Raw genomic sequence first — 23,182 nt, forward strand, 5'->3', positions numbered from 1 at the left:
GAAATATGCAACCTTTAAAATTAACTACTAATGCATTTGTAGGATTTATGGATGTGCTGCAGCCATCTTGTACTGTTAATACACTCTAAATTATTATATTCTGGGTGTTGTATGCTACCACTCACTATCTATAAATTTCTAATAAGTTCATTAGCTTACCGGGAAGCCTTTAGAAGGAGAGAACTTAAATGTTTTCAGACTGACTTGACATCGTCAGCAGTGAGTCCAAAGGCACTTTGAGCATAAAGTATCATTATTTTGAACAAGAAATATCTATGATTAATACATCCATTAATTACAAGAACCAACTTTCAGCATATCTGGAGGGTACTAAAAGTAACTTACTGGCAGTCCCTGGAAACCTGGATCACCTTTGACTCCTGGACTGCCAGGAGTCCCAGGCCAACCATTGCTCCCCTGCTCTCCTTTGGCCCCTTTCAGTCCTGGGGGTCCTGGTGGCCCTGTTGGACCTGGTAAACCTGCAAGCCAGAAGAAGACATTATTTAGTGGCAAAATTTGTTCAGAGCAGTACCTGATGGAGAACAAGCTGGCTCAATCTACAGGTAGGCAGAACCAAAGTAATTATTGTAACAACATTTCAAGAAAATAAGCAGAGGAATCTGTTGCAGGGAGGTCCATATGACTCCCCATCCTAACATTTATCAGCCTGTGACTGATGGAAAATAGCGGAGAGTTCTCTTTATGTGCAGAACAAACAGATGGTATGTTCTCAGGTATAAACATACTAAAGACATATTGCAGCTCTGCTCTGCTCCCCTCCTTAACCTCTAGCACAGGGCCACTGCCAAGGTACGGCCACACTGGGCCATTTTTAAACACACTAACACTCCAGGACATAAGAACATACAGCCATGGCTGCCTCACAACAGTAAATAAAGTCCAGAGGGAAAGATGGAAATGGGAGGCAAACTTCTCAACATCAGAAAGATTCCTGGACAAAACCAACTGCCTGAGGACATAAAATCAGCCTCTCCTAGGACATAACACCAAACTGCCTATGAAGGGAAGCTATGACCTGTGAGAAGAGGATAAACAAGAATATGCAATACTGATTAATCATTAATTAATTAGGTGAGCTTTGCTTAACAGCAGTACATTAATACTAAAGATAAAGAATTACCTGGAAGACCAGGTTGGCCTTGGGGTCCTCTGTCTCCTTTAGGGCCCTCAATTGCACTTCCTGGTAGCCCAGGAAGACCTTGGCTTCCCTTAGGACCTGGTGGACCAGCATATCCTGGTTCTCCTTTCAGGCCTGGGATCCCCGGACTTCCTGGGGATCCTGGAAAACCCACATCACCTTTCGCACCTAAGATTTGAAACAACCCCCAAAACACGATTAGAGAAAGAATCACAATCACTGAAACCTTCTGCCTTATTATCTACTCACAGTAAGCTTTATTCCTTAAGAACCTTGCCTTTATACCTTTGTATAAAAGTGCAAAACTTTAGGAAAACTGTATTATTCTCCACATGACATAAAGTATGAGGAAAAGAGTAGTTAAACTGACATATCTTTTCTTAGCTAAACTGATCACTGGACTATTTTAAATCACTCTAGAAACAGATGAACATTCAGCATCTCTGTATGAGTCTTTACAGAAAGAATATAAACCCCCTAAAGCCTTACTCCATTACAATTATTATCGTCACAGCTGAGTAATGGATGTTTTGCTTGACTAAGCATAAAAGGACTTGCTCCTGGAGAAAAATGGAATATGTTTTTTATTAAGATCTAGATTTAGACACTTAGTACTTACCTTCAGGCTTGCACAAATATCGGTCAAATTTTAGATCATGATTGAGCAAAAAAGTATATAGATTAGCTGGTGTAAGTACAATAATAAAGAGAAAATGTGTAAAGAACACTATCCTTGGCTCTTTGCCTAAGCAGAAGAGGGTCTTTAAATCCTAGACTTTTTGGAACTACAAAATATTTGGAACACAAACTATGTCAGTTGGATATCTATTTACTCTAAAATCAGATATTTTTAAATGAGCTGTGCTGATAAAATGAGAGAGATGGGTGAGGTGAGAAAAATGCTCTCATAATCTAGCATTCTACATACCTTACTAAGCTATGATTGGAAAATTTGCTTATTGGAATAAGTTCTCTAACGTTAGGGCTTTCGCAGCAATTAATGACCGTTAATTACTCTAAGATGGTAAATAAAACATATTCTAAAAGCCTGGTTTCTCATTTTTGATTGTCCACACAAATTTCCTGTATTTATAGAACGAATGAGTGAGGTCAGGCATTTTAAGCTATGTAAGTTTTTCAAAATCTATCATGTCATGTTAATTTCATACACGAACTACTTGAATCTTTTCTGTTTTCTGAAAGTTTAAAATTGAAAAGCCTTTAACTGCATCCACTTTTGTTTATCAGCAGCACTTTGATATTTCTTCACTACTGTATCTATTGCAATCTATTGTCTAGGACATACTTATTTCATAAAATGGAGCATGGTGCATTACAAACACTTTAAACAAGCACTGACTCAAGCCAATCAAGCCATTCTCACAGCACAGTGTAGTGATGCACTTTAGCCAAGACCACAAGTGGTCTTGAAATTGTGATAGCTATGTGCCTGTACCCGAGCTAGTAAGTCCTGAGTCCAGGCAATAACAATTTTCAGTAAGATCTCATCAGGTCTCTGCTGTCTTTTGCACCTCTGCACCACGCTCCTGTGCATAGCTTAGACATGCTCTGCTGAGCTATACAGAGTAACTATTTTAGCAATGAATAAAATTACATCTGGGCTGCACAACAGACTTGGGTAAAAAAATCACTGCAGTATCCTGGCCATGAAACTATTATGCTTAGCTGTTTGGTGAACAGAGCCTCACTAGATTTTGATTCTTGCAGAATTAGTAGGAAAACAAAAATAATTGGAGTCAAAAGCACAGCACACAAATACAGGAGTTATTTATATTACCTCATCACAGCACAGCTTGCAATAAATTCCACACTATGAATAATTACCTATTTTAGGGCATATCTAACTCATGTCCAAGATGCTGCCACTGTAACAGAAATTAGTATTTGAGCCTCTCAGAGTTTCTGCCTACTCTGAAAAGGTATAGCATGTAAAAGATTGAAGTATAAAGTATTTCTGATTTACAGAATTACGGTTATAGTCTGTTGGGAGGGACATTCGCTGCTTGTTTAAAGAGGTGTCTTACCTTTATCTCCCTTTGCACCGGGAAATCCTGGAATTCCTCTACCTGGAATACCTGTAATATAGAGGCAGCAAAAAATTAGAAGATGGGACAGTACTTAAGTTTAGTCTGTAAAGAACAAAACTCTATTAAGCAAATATAAAATCTAAATAATTTTTTTATGCAAAAGCTCTACAGGGCAGAGACTGTCTTTGTTGTGTATTGGTATTGTATGTAGCACAATGCATCCTGTATGACTGAAAATTATACCCTAAGAAAGCTTGCTCCATTATTTCACAGCTAAGCTACAGACTGAATTTAATTCCAAAATTCACCACCTCTTTAAAGTACTGCCAGCTTTTGTGGAAGAAATTCTTTCAAGACTGATTAAACACAGTTGTTCATCTAAATGATCAGCTTTACAGTGATGGATGATAGTCAGTAGTTTGCAAGACACTACACTAACTTTATTTTCTAAGGTTCCATCCAAAGTACACCAAACCCAGCACACCCCTCTACCAGCTACTCTTGTGTAGCCTGCCTCTCTGCATTTTTGTACCCCATAAAATTAACATGACAGTCACAGTACCTTGTTCACCCTTGGCACCAGCTGCACCTGGAATCCCATCATAACCTGGTTCACCTTTCTGTCCAATGGAACCAGCAGGACCCGGAACACCAGGTTCACCTGAAAAATCATTGCCATTGTCATTTCACCCAAGAATCGTCAGACTTTTGTTTACACATTTTCTTCCTCTAAAGAAAAGCTTGACTCACTCTTTTGCTTCCACAGAGACGAAGTAGATACTGCACAATGACTTCAGTGTGACTTTTCTCTGAGGTTACTTCTGAATTAAATCAGCGTGAGACATGGCTCAAGTGTTACAGATTTTAATATAGCTAATTATCATGAATCTCAGTGAGTGTACAGTGCAGGAACTCCAACAAAGACTTGTAAATAGCACAGCCCATTGTCCAATGAGTTGATGTGTCCTGCAGCCAGTAAACTAAGAACACAAGGCTCCAAGTTCAAAAATGCTACACTCATAGCAGCAATGGACTCACTCCCCTCCTTACTCTATTTCCTCTTTAACATCTGTGTAATAATGCTAATGTGGTGATTCAGGTCTGGGCCCATGGATCAACTTTATTGTTTTTAAATGAACTCAGAAACAACCGAACTAATGGCTATAGCACCAGTCTTGTGGAAGGTGCTAAAATCTTTTCCACAAACAGTGCAAAATAGGTATTTAGCCCCACACTACACTGACTTAGATTTACCTGGGAAACAGCACTGTCTATTTTTGCTTATGAAATGAACAAATGTACCAGGAAATAGATGAGCCAATATGAATGTAGAATGCCACAGTATTTGTTTTAGCTAGTGCCTGGACGTGATCAATAAATACTTCAAGTAGCATTTGGCGTTTTATATCTCTTATCTACCTGGTTCTCCTTTTAAACCTGGAATGCCACTTAAGCCAGGAAGTCCTTTTTCACCCTTTTCTCCGTGGCGGCCAGGGCTCCCTAAAGAAAGCAAGAAGATGTGAGTTTATATGCGGGATATTTAGTTTAAGTTTCACATTACTTTTCCTCTGCCATTTCTGTTTAATTAAAGCATAAACACTTGCCTGGAAATCCTGCCATGCCAGGGGATCCTTTGGGACCTGGGGCACCGGGCATTCCAGGAATTCCTGCACTACCCTTTTCACCCTTATCTCCAGATAAACCTGGACTACCCGTTCTTCCTGGTTCTCCCTAGAAGAAGCAGCACACATTATAAAATCCACACATTAATTCTGAAATAGCTTTTTCTGTTTGCAATGGTAGATGTCACCCCTCATCCATCAGACTTACAAAGAATTTCATTCTTTTTCCGTTTAGAAACAAAGTAATTAGGATTAAATTTTGCATTAAATTCCACTATCAGAATTACTGACTTTTCTAGCAATTGCTTAATACCTACATACAAAAATGAGTAGTTTTCTATGCATTTTATGACAGGTTTTACAAAGTCATTTCCAAATTAGCCTCTTAACTTACTTATTACGCTTAACCATCTTCAAAAAATATTTTTTTAAGTCTTCAGCAAGTTTGATAACAACCAGATTAGTAAGTTTTATTTTTACAAATTTTACTTATAAATTCGTGATTATTGCCATTGTATAGCTAGGAAAATGAATGTGAAACAAATGAGAATCCATTAGAATACTATCAGAGATTCAATTAACTTTACAGACAGTATCAATACAGTTCTCTTTTCAGTAGTATCTGAGCATTTAATGGTTTGTTTCAGCTTTCCAGCAACTCTGTGAAAGTACAGAAACACTATTTCGGTGTTATTATTCACTCTGTAAGAAGCCCTTTGCACGCACTTACTTAGTATTTTAAAAGTTCTTCCCCTCTGACATTTCTAGCACTGTAAATTAGCCTATTCTGAAGAGACAGAGTAAGAACGAACCCTGGAGATAATGGTCACATCAAACAGAATGCATTTAAACCCATGCATATGCACAGCTTTCAAATTTCTCATCAGGTATTTAAGTGAACATAATAGAAAATATAATAAAATAGCTTAAAGGCCAACAGCATCTTTTCAAATTAAGTACTTGGAAGAGACAGACAATTAAATCCTTAGGGGTATAGATACCTTCTCACCAGGAGACCCTGGAAAGCCAATTCCAGGAAAACCTGGTGCTCCTTTGTCTCCTTTTTCACCTTTTTGGCCAGGGAACCCTGGTGTGCCTGGTGAACCTGGTACTCCTGGCAGACCCTTTTCTCCGGGTGTTCCTAGCAAGAGAAAAGGAAAAATGGGTGTATCAGAACTAGCGGTACCCTAGCAGTGTTGATAGTCATTTCTCAGTGTTGTCTCAGCTATTCAGAGCTACGAAAACAATGTAATTCACTAAAATAGCTAGTAAATTAACTTTTGAAATTCACCGTCTAAATGGGACTTTTTATAGAAAAGCTCTCCTCATAAGGAAAGGTTGTAATCCTGGATTCAGAGTAAACAGAGCTCTTGCTAAAAATATGATTTGAACAGAAGTTTACATTGATTTGAATAGTTTCTAACAGGAACGCAGTGACAAAGGGACTCTGCTGTAGCAAATTATTCTGTTCCTCTTTACCATTTCAGTTTTCACCTTTGATTTCCTAAACATGCTAGGCACAAGGCCATCTGACTCCAGACAAAGCTTCCGTGTGAAGATATAGGTTCTTCTCCATTCTATTCTTTACCAATCCCCTCCACACCATCACTCTGCTCGGACCACTACAGTCTGTGATTAACATGCAGCAGCAGCAACTTACCAATCTTTTTAGAAGGGGGAAAATACACAAGAAGTTTAATGCTTCTTAAGCTCACACGCTAGCAGAGACAGACAAACAGGTATCATTTGAAAAACCGCTGCCTGTGACAAATACACAAATCCTACATATCCAGCTAAAGCCTGTGTATGTAAAAACTTGGGAAACCATCCTATTGTATATCACAATAGGCTTGAGAAAGAAATGTCCCAAAAGCCTAAAGTTCACACACTGCAAACAGTGCAACTGTTTAGTAGATCCAACCAATAAATATTCCATACAGGTCTCTGTTCTATATTCACTTGAGGGAAACAATAGTAAGGAATTCCCAGCCATCAGTACCTGGCAAACCCATTTCACCAACTGATCCCTTTTGTCCTGGAATTCCTGGATCTCCTGGGTACCCTGGGGGGCCTGGATCACCTTTTGGTCCTACAGACAGTGGAGAAATTAAGAGTCCCATTAGTTAAAGAGGTTTTAAATACCTGATGAACAGTCTCTCTGTTGCTAGCTTCAGACATACCTGGCTGTCCTGGAGTACCAGGTTCACCATCCTTTCCTGGAATTCCTGGTTCTCCATACTCCCCGCGTAACCCTTTTTCTCCTGTTGCTCCATGGTCCCCTAGACACCAAGCAAACACACAGAGTGAGATCAGTTTTATCAAAATTCACTGTAATGTCATGTAATAATCCTTCTAGCTAATTTTTGATCACTGGTGCTTCTCTCTGCTGAACAAGGAAATAGCTGAATGCAAGCTTCATAGATTGTATAGTAGAGTCACACTTCAGTAAAACACAACTGTCCAGTCACTAAACCAGTGCTGAGAAAAGGCTGCAAATTATTACAGTTTTACAGGTGTCTGTGCAAATTACTAGTCAGGTTACATCTTTAAAAGAAATTGCAAACAAACATGTGTTTGAGTTAGATTAATGAGTTACTTCAGAAGTGCCAGACAGTATCAGGTTTTAACAGAAATGATTGATTTGACTGTTCTGCTGTCTAAAACGGTACATGGGAAGAACCAGTTCACAGCCAGAATTTTGTGTTTCCTCAGTCCTATCTAATGTTAAAGCATCTTCACCATTCCACAAGGCTCCACCTCTTATCCTGTGTTGTGCCTCTCTCCAGCTTTACAATCCAAGCTTTTTGGTCATAACCCTTTCTGTTAGTGTTGCATATATAGTACAGGACTATAGGTTACTGACGATAGCTCACTGAATGTTTTTAAATGGAATTTATTAAAAACATCCCAAGATTTCAAAACCATTTTTTTTCATTAAACGTCAATGACAATCTTCTGTAAAAATACTGTACGTTTTCTGCACGGTTTGTATTTTAGAAGCTTTACAAAACATTACTGTGATATTCATGCCTAGAGAGATAAAGGCAGCTAACAGATCAGCAAAGTTATGGAGTATAACTAGGTTATTTTTCTCTGCTGGTACTAAGTATCTTTGGGTTGAAAAGGATGAGATGGGCAGAAAAGCAGCACAAATTTTCAGGCTGCGGTCTGTCTGGAACCTACTCTTCCAGGCTGTGTGAGCCAGGCCAATCTGTAGACTGTGTGGTCAGGAAAAGGTAGAGCATACAAGTTTGCAAGCATGCGTTATTAGTACTGGAGAGATTAAGTTAGAAACTAAAAGAAATGAACCATTTGAATTTCTGAATTTCTCAGCAAAGGCTTCTTTATATGCATGTATCCAATGTGCCTAATTTGTATTTCTGGAAAGGAAATACAACTATTTAGCAATCAGTCAACCTACAGGTCAACAGCAGATAAGAAAGTAATGAAAACCAGCCTATGTGGATTTGTTTTAAAGCTTTTCATACCACCATATATATCAAGATCAGAAACAAATGAGGAAAAATTAATCTAGATGAAATCTTTAGGCTGGGAACCTCATCAAATACACAAGTGCTCTCAGACACTGCATCTCAGCTTAGAGGCAGATCCACTCCACACTTGCTCCTGCCCTCCCCTGCAGTCCCTGGCTGTCCAAGCTGGGAGGCTCTGCCTATTCACATGCCTAGGTTTCTCTGAGACTCAGCTGGGACAGATGAGCCCAGGTCTTCTGACAAGTAGTCAGGACATGGAGATATGAGATACCCAGAGGAAAACTCTCCTGTTCCCACAGTCCAAATATAGTATAGTTATTGGTGACTCACTGCAAACTGGAAAGGAGTCTCAAGTGCTCTGTTCTGGGCCCGAGAGAGAATATATTGATGAAATGTACAGATGACACTAAATTGGAAAGGCTTTGAAAAGAGGACAGGATTAGACTGCAGAAGGATTTTGAAGAGTTGGAATAAAGGTTGAAAATCAATATCATAAAATTGAAAAAGCACAATACACCACATATGTGGTGGTGGTAAGTCAAAAGCATGCATACAAAATGAAAAATGATTGCATAGGCAGCAGTTCAGAAGTAAAGGACTAAGGATTACAGCTGACCACAAATTAAGTTGGCTGTTGTTTCAAGAAAGGGAAATTTCTTTCTAGCAGGCCCTGAGTTGAAGTACTTCACTTGTTTCAGCAAAGTGCACTCTAACAAGGATGCAGCCAAACTGGGGAGAAGTCAGAAAGAATAACAAGAATGATAATTATTTCAGAAAACATGATACACAATGAAAGGCGGAAGGATTTGGCTGAGGGAAATAGAAGGCTACCTGATCTCGGTAGCTCCCTTCTAAGCCCTACACTTCTATTTTAACTAAAACAGTTATCGTTTATTTACAAATTTTTATGGAATTTAGTAATAAAAAGTAAATCATAATTAAAAAAGGACAAATACATATATAAAAATACACAATATTTTTTCTTTGAAAAAACCCACCGAGGAGGCAGAATGATCTTAAACAACTAAATTTCCATGTAGTAGTAAAACTAAAAATCCAAAAAGAATGCACTGTCTAAAAAAACCTAGTATCTCTACCACTATTAAGTATCTAAACAGAAAGCTGATTGCCTTTCTCCTGCATATTTCCAGATGTTTCTAAACTGACATAAGTTGATCTTTTGGTACCAGTGGCATACAAGTGCATCTTTCCTGAAATTTCTTCAGGTCACAGAGAAACATGCGTGCCAAAAAAGGCTGCCCACTTTTTCCTGCAGTATCAGTTGGCCTTCATGGCCACAACAGTGTTTCCACTGTATGTTTTACATGAAAGACAGCTTTTCTCTTCTGGCAAGCTCTGGTTTCTACTATTAAAATTTCTTTTCTTTTCTTTTGAAAGAGTTTTCTGATAAAATAAGTAAAATGGATTTTGTAAGAGCAAATTGAACCTCTTCCATACAACCAAAGCCTCTTCTGTCTGTGATTAATCTTTGTTTCTATGGAGTTGAACGATACTGGAAAAATATTTGCTTTTGCTGCGTGAAATTCTTTAATCTTTTTTTTTAAAATGTTGTATAAAACATATACAACTGAACTCAAAGCATTGCTTTTTAAGAGTGTATGAGTGTTAATTACGCTTATCCACAGTTCGAGACTGAAGTTACCTTTTTCTCCTTGATCTCCCTTTTGGCCTTTGAGACTAACCATGTCCATGGTGTCCATCGTTCCAGGTTTTCCTGGGAGACCAGCTTCACCTTTATCTCCTTTGACACCAGGATCACCCTGTGGTCCAACTACACCTTTGAAACCTTGGCTACCTATAAAGGGATAGCACAGAATATTATAGTGGCATATAAAGCTTCACAAAAATATTTAGTAGGCAACAAGTGAAATCAGCTATTTATTCAAATTTTGAGCACTGAATACAATGCTCTAGAACATCTCATTCATCTTGTACCAAGTTATTCTATATCAAGACTTCACAACAGCTCTGTCAAAAAAGTTGGCATATTTTTCCCACTTCACAGCCATTAATTTTAGAGTCTCAAAACAACAGAGACAGGAGTTTGGCAGTAATACAGGATTTAATGAAGACCTTCCTGGTGGCTTTTTATAATTTCAAACACAGTATTTTTCTTGGAGCAGTATCTATAGCATCCTCGCACCTACAATGTTGGAGAGTGGATCAAAAATCTTGCTTGGTGCCCAAATACATGACTGCTTCTAAGATATGGCTTTCTAAATTACACTATTTTAACTTACACAGAAGTTACTTGACATAAAGCATTCTTTAGGCCAAGCATACACCTTACATTTGGTTATTTACAGACTTGACTTCTGCCAGGAAAAAGGTGGATTTTACAATTTTGATTGTGAAAAATCTCTCTCTCACCTTTTTCACCAGGCAACCCCGGATCTCCAACTGGTCCAGGAGTTCCTGGCAATCCAGGAGTTCCCATAACTCCCATTTCTCCTTTGGCTCCTGAAACCAAAGTGAAACAGTGAATAACAGAAATAAAACAAGCAGTGTAAAGAAGTACAAGAAACAGAGTTATTTACTATCTATCATATTAGGAATTGCCCTAATTAAAGAAAAATGGGACATAGAAAATTATTAACCTAAACAGCCTGATAGAGAAAACAACAGTAAAAATAGTGTTACGAAAACCAGGATGAAACAGTTTGTAATGGGTTTTTGACAAATTCTTAAAACTTCCTATTACAGTAAACAATACTGTCACTAACAAAGGCATTATTAAAACCACATTGTGTCACTGAAACCATGCAGAATAATCCCCTTTTATTATTACAGGCTAAAGGCTAGTTCCTGCAAGTTGCTGGACTTGATCCACCAAAGGACTTTAGCAGTTCAGCTACACGTGCCCAGAGCTGCCTTACTGACGTCAGCTCATGTGTTTTCTCAAGCTTGGGCTGTTTGATGGATCACTTTCTAACAGAGTACAAGGGCTTATGACCACAACTTAATAAAACAGTTGTCAAAGATGCTGGTTTCCGAAGGAAAGACATTTACCTGCTGATCCTTTCAGCCCAACAGCCCCCTGCGGACCTGGCAGGCCGGGTAGCCCCACAGACCCTGGCACTCCGGGCTGGCCCTGGCTACCTTTATCCCCTTTTGGTCCTGGCATATCTAGGCCTGGGACACCAGGGAAGCCCCTTTCTCCTTTTATTCCAGGAAATCCTGGGAAAAACAGAAGATACAGGATTAGTCCTAAACAGAGCAGAGACAACATTATTAACAAGAATATCTGATAACGTCCACCTGCGGTTCAGAAACTATATGGCATGAAGAATGAAGACTCAAAGCCAGACAGCAGAAATAGTCCTAATTTTCTGAGTGAGACTTTTGATCCTGTATATATTATCCATCGATGACCCAAGGGGACTGAACAAAAAGCTTCTCAGGAGGCCTAGCCCTGTGTTTTGGACCAAACAGAGGAGGACCGCTGACATGCCCCCGCCGTGCACCCCCACCGACCTCACACTGCACAACAGTTCACGAGCAACACTTTCACCAATGCCAATATCCATTTATGCTGAAAGTCCTCTCCTAAGCACCATCATGGGAGTATTTTTCCCTCACCTGGTGGTCCTTGGGGTCCTGGCTGCCCAGCAGGTCCTGGTGATCCCTGCGGGCCCACCCCCGGTGCACCTGGAGAGCCTGGCAAGCCTTGCAGTCCTGGGAGGCCAGGGTCTCCTGTGGGGAGACAGACACACAGGCTGAGTGTCCTCCAATGTTGTTGGAAATCTTTCTTGCTGAAGATGCTAGACAAGGCAATTTGGAAGCACCAGCCCAAGAAGACCTCATTTCAGTCTCTAATACCTCCCACCCAGGCTTGGAGGAAGGGCTGCTCTTTGCAGCTAGCATTCATTACCAGTGGTTGGTAGGAGAAAACGAGGAGAAGGAAAAAGGGTGATTCCCTGAGATATCAGTAGGATATTTCAGTGGTGAATAGACTTCTTGCTACATCTGTAGGGGAGTGCCTTTAAAAAGATATAGAAATAGAGATCTGCATTTTTCCAGCGACATTACCTCTGAATCCTTGCTGTCCAGGTATGCCCGGAAAGCCTTGCTCACCACGTAAGCCAGGCAGTCCTGGATTTCCCTTTTCTCCAGGGATGCCAGCAGGGCCTGGAGGGCCTGGCAACCCCTTAGGGCCAGGTAGACCTACACCAGGTTCACCCTAGCCAAAGAAGCACAATAGACATCAAAACCAAGAATTCATTCACTGAGTGTATTTAAATCACTCCGATGCAGAGAGCTATATATGACTTCAAGGGGGAGCCGTAAGCCCTTTAGCTTTAATGTCAAGCATTCATCCATCTGCTCTGTTCCTCTGTGTGCACAGTGGAAAACATAAGATGAAGGGCAGTTTGGCCAACATTATTATTATTTTTTTAAAGAGCAGGATCTTTGCACACATTCCTGTTAACATGGGCAGTCACAAGTAACAGTACCAGCAGCTGACACGTACTTTTTGACCTTGTAAACCTGGTACACCTGGCAAACCATCCAGTCCAGGGGTTCCCGGAGTCCCCGGCAGACCAGGCGAACCAGGCTGACCTTGGAAACCTATAAAAGAAATCAAAACTCACATAATTACTGACTCTGCCTGTAAGTGTCCTCCGCTGTTTCTTCAAGCCTCCAACTGAACTACCTCACAGGGATAAGTTTAAAAAGGTCTGTGTAGTCTTCATGTCAAACTTCTAGGGATGCCAGCACCCAAATGTCTCAATAGAGATTCAAATGCTGAGCTTCGTGCAGCATTTGGCTTCTGATGAGGAACAGCCACCCAGAAGAAATAAATGTCTCCTCTTAAATGAACAGCTTTGTGGGTTCATGTCATTGAGAAACATCCTGTCTGCAAAACTGGGTTCCCAAAGTCTTCTCTAAAAAAGGCAACTTAACGTGTGGGGCACCAGACTGAGGGATGCACAACAAAATCCATCTGTGAATCAACACCTTTAGTTCAGTATGCGCTGCGTAACATTCTTACACACGCCACTGTGGGCTGCACACAGAAGGTTTCTATGCCACAACTGGCCCATGCACTGCACCTTGGGAATGCAGAAAGAATACACACAACATTCTGCAAATCACTTGGAAGACAGCACTCACTCAACACAAGCACACACTGAACAAATTGAGATGAAGCTCCTCTCCCAGGCAAAGGTCTCATGGAGTGGGAAATCCAGCTTTTAGGCTAAGCCCCAGGAAAGGCACTGGGCAGAGCTGAATTCAAGGAAGAGTCCCTGAAAGAAATGTATTTGATAGGCCATCCCTTTCTTACTGGCATCAAAGAGCATACAGAAACCCTTTTCCAGATACAACCAACCTCCTCCGTTCGGGTTCGTCCCACACGAGCCTTGGAGGAACTAGAGGTGGTCACAGGTAAAGATTTGCCCTTTCTCATTATTATTTCTGACCCTCTCAGTTCACTGATCTGTGGAATAATACTAAATTAAATAATAAGATACACAAGAATTTTGGGTATTGAGGTGGCTGCTGAAAGCTCCGTCATATAGTTCTAAATGAGTAGCAGCACTATGAAATACATCTCCCCAAAATCTGTAAATAGAGTACGAACACCTAGACTCCCTCTAAGTTACGTGCATACTCTGACAATGGCCATGCAGTGAAGACTAAACTTATGCTGAACGAGCTGGTATTCTAACTAAACCACTCTCAGCCACCTGGGACACAGCAGAGCTGTGAAGCTCCGGCCAAAGAATGTTATAGTTACATCAGCACGTTTTTTGGACCAACTACACACAGTGCTTCATCTCTCAGAAAGGTCATCTCATCTCTCAGCAACCTCAGTTACTGCAGTGTAATATGTTGTACTAAATCACTTTTCCATTCTGGCAGTAGCTTTGATACTGTCTGTATCTGCACTGCATCACTGCACACAGCAAGTGTGTGTTGAAAGTATGCTTATTGTGGTGCTTGTGGAATTTTGGAAGGGAGGTTCTTCAGCTGCACCTCCCATATCTCATGCAGGCATGTCTGGATGATATTACAGGCCTCCATCCACACTCAGTTACATCAGCTTTGTTAGATGGCTAAATTTATCTTACCTTTGGGTCCTGGAGGTCCAGGGAACCCTACACCTGGCAGTCCAACAGCACCTTTTTCTCCTGGCAGACCGGGTCTACCTGGAAGCCCAGGATTCCCTTTGTCACCTTTGCAAGTCAAAACAAGACAAATGTTAATACAAAGTCTAGCTTCTGGGGAACAGAACCATTATGATCATCAGACAAAGATTAACAGGTTACTGTACCTTGGGGTCCAGGGAAACCAGGTGGCCCAGGGAGGCCATCCGCCCCAGGAGGTCCAGGGAGTGGTACAGTTCGTCCTGCTTCACCCTTTGCTCCTGTGAATGTAAAAATGTATTAAGTACAGGAAGTGATGAAATTAAACAAGGGAATTTAATTAAACCATCCCATTTGGCATAAGAAATTCTTCAAGAAAATTTCCCTCAAAAAGCTGCTATTATACTGCTGAAAGCACAGATTTAAATTAGAAAGTCTTTATTTCCATCTTAAGATCCAGTGATCCTCTAAGTTGTAACACTTAAGCGGTACGTTTATTTTCAATTTTTTTAAGCATACAATAGCAATACCTGGAAGGCCTGGTAAACCTGGGGTTCCAGCAAAGCCTCTATCTCCTTTGTCACCAGGTAATCCTGCAGCGCCTATCCCAGGAGGGCCAGGAAAACCTCTTTCACCACGTACTCCAGGGAATCCAGGTTGGCCAGGGGAACCACGTTCTCCTTTCAAGCCAGCTGTACCCTAATTTTTGGAAAGTATAAATGTAATTCTTGCCTGATTAGCAAGACAGAACATGTCATTCTCTTTCTTTGAATATTTTCTAACTTGGATTTAGCACAGGTATCTGTAATGCTGAAGAAAGTGGATTTTTTATCACTGAGTTCAATGGAAACAGAACCGGGGTCCATATGGAATAGCACATGGAAATCATACCTAGTATTCAGTGCAGCTAACTGGACATGTAGGCTGTGTTCCCAGTGGTGGATCTGGGAGGACATGTGAGCTCTGCATTCAGCTCCACATCCATACCACACTGAACTCTCTATTAGAGCAAGACTTTGAAGCATTTGTTTTCACAAGAAAAGTATGCTAGAACAGAGTTGAACCTTGTCTTAACAATCTCTACTTGGATAATTGCATTCCTTCAATCATCTCCAGATACCAGCTAAATCATCCACACTAGTTCTCACTATCGAGCTGTAAGAAAGTGAAAAAGGAAAAAAAGCATTGTCCATGCCCACAGCTTTGTGGGGGAAGTAATCTTGCTCGACAAGTAAAAGGAAAGGGCTAAAATCTAACTCTGAAATAGTCTGTTGCTGAAGGACTGTCTTCCTCACTGGTTCCAGGGAAAATGGAGTCTTCCCCTGAGCAAGAATGAACTACTCAAGGTAAGGACAAGATGTGGACCAACAAATGACCAATGAACAAAAGCATGTCTAGGGCATAAAAGCAGATGAATTCTGGCCTGAAAGATGGAAGGTATAGGACAGTATGTAAACATAATAAACATACAGCAGGACAATATGTAAACATAAAGAAACACACATACCGATGCTCCTTTTGGACCCTGGAGACCCGGCAATCCATCTTTTCCTGGTCTTCCTTCTCTTCCAGGAGTACCTGGTTGTCCTGGGAAACCAGGATCTCCCTTTTCACCTTTCAGGATAGAATCATAAGTAAAATCTCCTGGTTCTCCTTTTGCCCCAGGACTGCCCATAAGTCCTGGAGTGCCGGGGGGGCCCTGAAATTTTATAAATTCAAATGTCGTCAGTTGCCCTACCAACACTTCAACTGATACAACAGAAAAAAAAATATTCAGAAATTAAAGACTACACCGAAATCAAGTAAACCATTAAGTTTTCAACTAAGGAGGTCAAATGAGAATATTTTCCAGGACACAGCAGTGTGACTAAGGAATTAATGCACATTGTCTTGACCATTTTGTCATTTATCATATCACAGGTGTATTATTTTAGATGGTGCACATAAACTTACACAAGAACTAAAGGCCATGACACCAAAAAACTACCCTGAATTTTCAACGGACTATCCACTGGCTTTCAGTTATGCGCATTTATACAATATCAGCATCACAGTAAATGAGGCTTTTTAAAGAGGTATTTCAGAGTTAAAGTGTCTGCTCCAAACTTTAAATACTGAATTCTGTAACTGTGGAACCTATTTCCCTAACAGAAATGCAACAAAAATATCTCTACATTCCATGATAATTCACAATACCAGCAGTAGTACCAATACAGGAAAATGACACAATTCCATTATGCAAAGACAAACTCAGTCAAACTTATAGGTTTGAACTGCTTATACAAGCCCCACCCATGATTTTCCTTCTTTCAAAAGCTTTTAAATCAACTAATATTCATAAAATACATAGCTTGTCCATGAAATTAAATTAGTTGTCTTAAACAAAACTCAAATATTATTTGCACAAGAGCTAAAGCTGAAGGCTGAAAGCTTCTCCCTGGGTAATTTATTTATGACATTTAGCTGATGCAAATACACATTCCCCTTCATTACTAATGCTCATTGATTTTGTACAATTAAAAATCACAGCCATTTGGCACTATCAGAATACTATGCACATGCTCAGAAAAGAGTTTTGTAAGGTCTCCTGTGAAGAAATTATCTACCTAATAATACACTATAGGATTTCCAGAATGCCAATTTTTCCCTACATAATTTCTAGGACCTAGATGAAATTTTCTCACAGGAACAATGTGAATCAAAGCTACCCACTAGGGTAGTAAAGCACAAACTTCATGGGCAATGTCCACTGCTTATGGCTGATGTGTGCCCTCCACTTAAACCTCAACCAGAATACGGCCAAAGGCTATCCTTCCATTAGCTTTCATGGGTCCTGGATCAGACTCTGATGCTCTGGCACGGCTCTAAACAATGTGAGCTCACAAGGCTGGCTTCTATGTAGTTTTTCCAAGCTAAACTATATGCTGGATCACCACCTGGCTGAACTTTGTGGAGCAAAACAAGTTTAAAAGCAATCAGAACAGCAGCCAGTCCTTGTCTGATGAAAGACATGAACAGAACTTAAGAGGCAATAAAAGGAAAATATAAAGGTGTGGCAAAACATGTGGTGAGAACAAAATGCAGACACGAAAAAAGTTTAAATACATTAGGATATCTTTTATTTTTCTCCACTGTTTCTTTCACAGATCCCATTGGCATTATAGTAAATTCAGTCACTGAGTGATACAATCTTGGTTATCGTACTGGAAATAGAGAATGGATTCCATTTCAGCTAACTCATTGGCTGAATTCAGGCATCTAGGCTTTATTATACTCAAGGGAAAGAAATAGATTCCTTGATTAAGGAATTCATACAGGTGGTTGGTTTAACTTCTGAAGGTGCCTCTCTCACACCACTGGTGATAGAGGGAGCTTGAGTAACTGGTGTGTTAAAGGCAGTGCACATGAATGTCACTGGGAAGTTATGTTGCCAAAAGTGATAAGCTGGAAGGAGAAAACAGCTTTGGGGAAAAAAGTCTGGGAAGACTCCGACAAACTCAGTCTACTTACATTAGAAATGGTGTCAAAATCCACGTTATACTACAGGAACATGTATGCTAAGGTAGGTCTTGACAGCATACCACAGTGTACGTAGGGACACTCAAGTGAACTCTGACAAGATCAAATGTAGTTGTGCTAGTACAGTGCTCATCTAGGAGTAATTTGTGTTACATTTTAGACAAGTGATATGCTTATGACTGTTCTGCTTCTGATAGCCAGCCTTACTCACTGAAAGCTATGTTGCGCTGTGTCAGCAAAATTTCAAGTGATCATATTATCAGTGTACTATCCACTTTCACAGATTTCCTTTATTTCTTCAAAAGTACTTAGCTTTCCTGATAACTAATTATGTTTTATGGAACATACTGCACACATCTCAAAACTCAGACAAACTGCCAAAGTATACTGCATGCTAATATTAGACTGCTTACGCTACACTAGATGGCACTGCCTCTCTCTCAGTATATATGTACACAGCAGCAAAGAGTTATTGGAAAGACTTGTGAGAAGGTCAGGGCAGACCTGCATCTATTTGCTGTGAAATCCTACTTTTTACCCAACTCCACCGCTTAGCTTGCTCAGCCAGAAGGTCACGTGTCCTGCTGACTCCATATGATGGGCACACACAGAAATATAACCCATTTCTGACAGCTTTTTTTAACTCTCATAGCTCAGCCATGCTGCTTCCTACTTTATTTTGCTAGGCATTGTTCCTTAATTTTATCATATCACTGTGCTGGTCTCTTTTTAAACAGAACTATTATACAACCACATTGACAATAACATGTTTTTTGATCACGTCTCATAGGACACATAGCATTTGGCAAGGCATTACTTACAGGTACCCCTGGAAGGCCATCAAGTCCAGGTAAGCCTCTGTCACCCTTGAAACCCGATTGTCCTGGAAAACCTTATCAGAGAGACAAAAACACAATTCTGTTTATTACATGCTTTTACAAATAGCTCATTTCATCTGAATTCTTTGTGACCCTTCTCAAAGTGTCTCATTTCATCCCCAGTCACATCAACATAACGCTGCTAAAGTCAGTGAAATTGTCTGGATTCATGTGCTTATGTGCTATATGTGTCTGCATTCATAAACTCAGAAGTTGATTCGTTTGACTTAGGAATGAATTAACCTTACTATTCAGACCTATCATGTAACCATTGCAGTCTTGAAACTACCTAAACTTTATTCATTTTTCTTAACAGCCACTAGAACAAACATTATGTACAATATCACTGTTTGCATGTGGCACTTCTCTCATATGGCAGCAGAAAAATAGCTTTTTTCTTTTTTTGGCTAGGATTGGGAATGTATGTATGGGCCGCTGCCAAGCCTGGGCACATAGGGCAAATGCTTCCCACATTATTTTTCACTTTCCCAGTCTTCTGTGAAAATATTTAGGCCACAGTCTGCAAAGAGCCTCCATTGTGGCATATTTGGAATCAGGCCAAAAATAGGAATATTCCATCCTCCTTTCAGTAGTTTCACAAATAATTTCATTAGTGGGACAAAAAGTAATTAATTTTATCATATATGTTGCATCTTTAGATTTTAGCCTATGTAGTTAATGAGTTTTTACCTGCTGGACCTGGTGGCCCTTGTGGCCCTGGAAGTCCAGGTGGTCCTACTTTATCACATAAGGCACAGGATTCACCTTTGTCACCTGATGAAGAGAACAACAAAACAACAACAAAACTAATTAATAACAATGAAAAGATTTTAGACAACTGCAAGCAGGTGAATTCAGGGGAAAATGTCAATTTAATACACTACATGCTGAAAGAAAAAAAACAACAAGTGTGCTACTTCTAATTACATGCTTCAAAGAAAATTTATCAGCAAACTGATATTCAAAATTCTTTAAAATTTTTAAAGGAATGGCATGAAAATCAACTTAAGTCTTATCCTAGGGATAATATGTAACAGAACATTTAAAAGGGACCAGGCTGAAGAGGATCAAAAAGATGAAAAGAAATATACACTGGGTATAGAAGAAACAAAAAGATTAAAGCAAAAAAAGGAGAACCTCCATAGTCACTGCAGTTTTGTAGTTTTAGCAAAGCAGTGAGCCAAATGAGATGAGGAAGGATCAACCACTGTGTAAACGAGTGCAGCTTATTTTTTTATATGTCCATTTAGTCAATGCTGCAAAAACACATGGTCGACAGTCCTATTTATAGGTGTTACAATTTTAGCTTCAATCATACCCATGGCAATGATTCATAAACCATTTCCATTCCTAACTCATCTGCCTCTCCCTAATTCTTAATCTCAGAATTCACATCTTAAACTCCCATAAACAGTTCAATTTACACTTAGTGGGGCTATATTCAACTCTTTCTTTCTTCCCAGCTCCTCTTTCAACCCTGCGAGCCCTGTGTGATCCTTTATCACTTTCCACCAATGTGTAGGCTGAATGAAATGTAAGTGAAGTCTGTGTTGCACAACTCAATACACAGTATCCCTCTTTTACTCACCAAGACTCAAGAAACATCTTCCATTTCCATGAACTATTTGTTTAACTAACTTTAAGAACACTTTCACCAGACCCAGCCTAACTTGCTCGGCCTCTTTACATACCCAAGCTCCAGTGTACAAGCATTAGAAAGCAATCACTTTAGAATAGTGTTACCTTTCTCCCCCATCTCTCCTGGAAATCCATCTCTTCCTGGAAGTCCAGGACTACCTGGTGCACCAGGTTCTCCCTGCTGGCATTGATCAATTCCATCTGTAATGGAAATGCAATAAAGAATATTGTTTGACAAACACAAGTTTCCACTATAGGGCTACATTTATGAATGTCCCAGCTGAATGTATCTATGAAGACTAATATGTCAGGATAGCATTTAACTTTTCTATTTGATTCACTTTGAAAAATTCAACTGGGATTTTGTATTCTGATTTCATACATAATGCTTAAGAAACCCCAAGAATTACACAGAAAAAGACAGGCTCTGCCATAGTAAGGTTGCTAACAACTTTCACATAAAATCTACTTTTATGTTAAGTTTTGGCTAAGAAAAGTGCTGTTGGTGAAAAATGGCTGGTTTGGCCCTGAAGAGAATAGAAAATATTGACGTTCTGAATAAATTAAGTAAGTAGAGATTTTTGTACCCTGTCTTTTCTTTTCAATGTTTTAGGAAAATTTCTAGGTCACAAACATCTTGTTAACATCTATTTAACCTCATCACACTGATCAAGCTTTCTGAAAACAAAAAACTTCGTATGTTGGGAACTGAAATAGATAATAAACAACATTTATTTAGCAGGCTTAATATGAGAATACAAATTATGCTTGTTCTGTTTGATGACAGAGGTTCTGACCCAATACAGTATGACATCAGTTTGGACAAAGCCAGTAGTCAAAATGTTTGGCAAACAACAGGTAAATGAAAACAAGTTGTTTCCCATTATGCATTTGAAGAAAGCTAAAGAAGTGTCTGGGGAAGGAGTGGAATTAAGCAGTGACAGAAACATGTATGAAAAACAGGAATTGCTCTTCCTTGTAGGGCAAGGTAAGTTTTAGCTATTTAATTCTGTATTCTAGGTGCTGGATTTTGTATTGCTTCATTGGCAAACAAAGCAACAACTAGGTAACATCAATCGTTTTTGAACAAAGTATTTTGGTTTAGGAATTCCATAGAGAATAATGTCCCTTTCAATAGTTTTAGCCTACCTAAACTACTGTAAAAGGGAAATCATTCTTCATGTTGAAATGACACTTTAACTCACTGTATCAGTATCAACAACAGCAAAAGTTTTCTTTCAACGAAAGAGTTGAAACATCAGCTGGAAAGAGCTATCAAGCTTGGACCACTTTCATACGTACTTTTTTCATTTCTTCATTGCAGAGTAAAACCAAAACATTTTTCTCTTTAAAAATGCTTTATCAGAAACTAATTATACACAGCTGTATAATGCTGTTCTCATTACCACTAATATGCATTTGTCACATCATTACTAGTTTTTCATTTACCTCCATAAAGCATATGTTGACCACATTCTCCTGTAAGATAATTTCATTTTACAATAAAAACTTTTGGCAGACTAGTATTTCAGTCTGCAGTTCTTACACCCATTCAAACTGTTACATAGATTAGTACTGCTGACTTGTAAATTGTGACAGTGAACAGCCATCTTTTATGCCAAGAACAATATAAATATCTGTTATTTTTTTAATTGAAGATCTACAAATATATCTAGGTTGGAACATTAGGACACAGGGGAAACCAGTGTGTATTAACGTCAATTATTTTAACAAACTTTTGAAGAAATTTTAAAAACATTTATTTAGCAAAGAATCCTTGTCCGAGTAAGGAAACAAGCAGCTTGTTGCATTGCAGAAAAGTGTTTACTCGGTCCATTAACAACTCAGATATGTTTCTTCCACAATGCATATGGATTCTGATTATAGCTTTTATAATCTAGTCTCTTTTTTTCTTTTTTATTGCATTCAATGTGCATTATGGAGTCTCCATTGCAAAAGCAACCGAGTGCTTTACCTACCTGTTCTGCCTGGAGGACCTGGTGGGCCAGGCAACCCCGGGGGACCTGGGAAACCATCTCTTCCAGGGGGTCCAGGTAAAGCAAACCCTGGAGAACCCTTTTCACCTTTTTCACCTCTCTCTCCAGGGACACCTGGAGATCCTACCCTGTCTGGAAGTGGTCGACCTTTGGACAGAGTAAAACATACATGAAAAAGTGACAAGTGAAAAGACAGTAACATTATCAACATGTTAGCTTCCATTACATTTCAGAGAGAATTGAAGAAATGTTAGTGCAAAATAAAAAAGGACTGTTTTTTCACTGTTGGTGATTTGTGTAAAATTGAGATTATATACTCACTACAGCTCAAAGTAACTCACTTTGGTTAGGTCCCTACACAAATACATATAGTCTGTACTAAGTGCCTTTTTGAGATTTAGTTGAATCAACTTTTGTTGGGTAGTCAAGAGTGGTGACACAAGAATTTATATATTACACTTAGAAACTATTACATACTTCCTTATCTTGTAATAAACCAAACCTTTAACACACTTAGAAAGAGACAGTGTACCTAAGAACTTCAGTAAATAAGTATTCAATACTAGCAGATGCTAGCAGATTTCAGGAATGCTAAAACCAAAACTGGTGGTAAGATTAATAAGCAAACAGCTAATAAAGAGAAGCAGTTAAACACCTAGAAAAAAAACCACTTAAGATCTGCTTTTAGCTATTGGTACAGTCGCACACACGTCTTCA

General features: G+C 39.4%; 1 protein-coding gene across 2 annotated transcripts in view; it reads right to left on the reverse strand.

Moving 5' to 3' along the window:
* COL4A1 (collagen type IV alpha 1 chain) overlaps positions 1-23,182 on the reverse strand; it is a 124,706-nt gene that overhangs the window by 16,560 nt on the left and 84,964 nt on the right. The window contains exons 21-43 of one of the 2 annotated variants that reach the window (XM_056327321.1): positions 22,448-22,612; positions 20,574-20,669; positions 19,521-19,604; positions 18,774-18,844; positions 15,941-16,132; positions 14,964-15,132; positions 14,622-14,714; positions 14,419-14,523; positions 12,816-12,913; positions 12,374-12,524; positions 11,924-12,037; positions 11,354-11,521; positions 10,715-10,804; positions 9,987-10,139; positions 7,010-7,108; positions 6,829-6,918; positions 5,831-5,970; positions 4,812-4,938; positions 4,627-4,707; positions 3,770-3,868; positions 3,205-3,255; positions 1,142-1,327; positions 346-479 (exon numbers count right to left, since the gene is read on the reverse strand). In XM_056327321.1, the coding sequence (XP_056183296.1) occupies positions 346-479; positions 1,142-1,327; positions 3,205-3,255; positions 3,770-3,868; positions 4,627-4,707; positions 4,812-4,938; positions 5,831-5,970; positions 6,829-6,918; positions 7,010-7,108; positions 9,987-10,139; positions 10,715-10,804; positions 11,354-11,521; positions 11,924-12,037; positions 12,374-12,524; positions 12,816-12,913; positions 14,419-14,523; positions 14,622-14,714; positions 14,964-15,132; positions 15,941-16,132; positions 18,774-18,844; positions 19,521-19,604; positions 20,574-20,669; positions 22,448-22,612 (2,756 nt within the window). Of the gene's footprint in view, positions 1-345; positions 480-1,141; positions 1,328-3,204; positions 3,256-3,769; positions 3,869-4,626; positions 4,708-4,807; positions 4,939-5,830; positions 5,971-6,828; positions 6,919-7,009; positions 7,109-9,986; positions 10,140-10,714; positions 10,805-11,353; positions 11,522-11,923; positions 12,038-12,373; positions 12,525-12,815; positions 12,914-14,418; positions 14,524-14,621; positions 14,715-14,963; positions 15,133-15,940; positions 16,133-18,773; positions 18,845-19,520; positions 19,605-20,573; positions 20,670-22,447; positions 22,613-23,182 lie in introns of both variants that reach the window. The other variant, XM_056327322.1, reaches the window with a different exon arrangement.

This window comes from Falco biarmicus, chromosome 2 (assembly GCF_023638135.1).
Source record: "Falco biarmicus isolate bFalBia1 chromosome 2, bFalBia1.pri, whole genome shotgun sequence".
Lineage (NCBI taxonomy): Eukaryota > Metazoa > Chordata > Aves > Falconiformes > Falconidae > Falco > Falco biarmicus.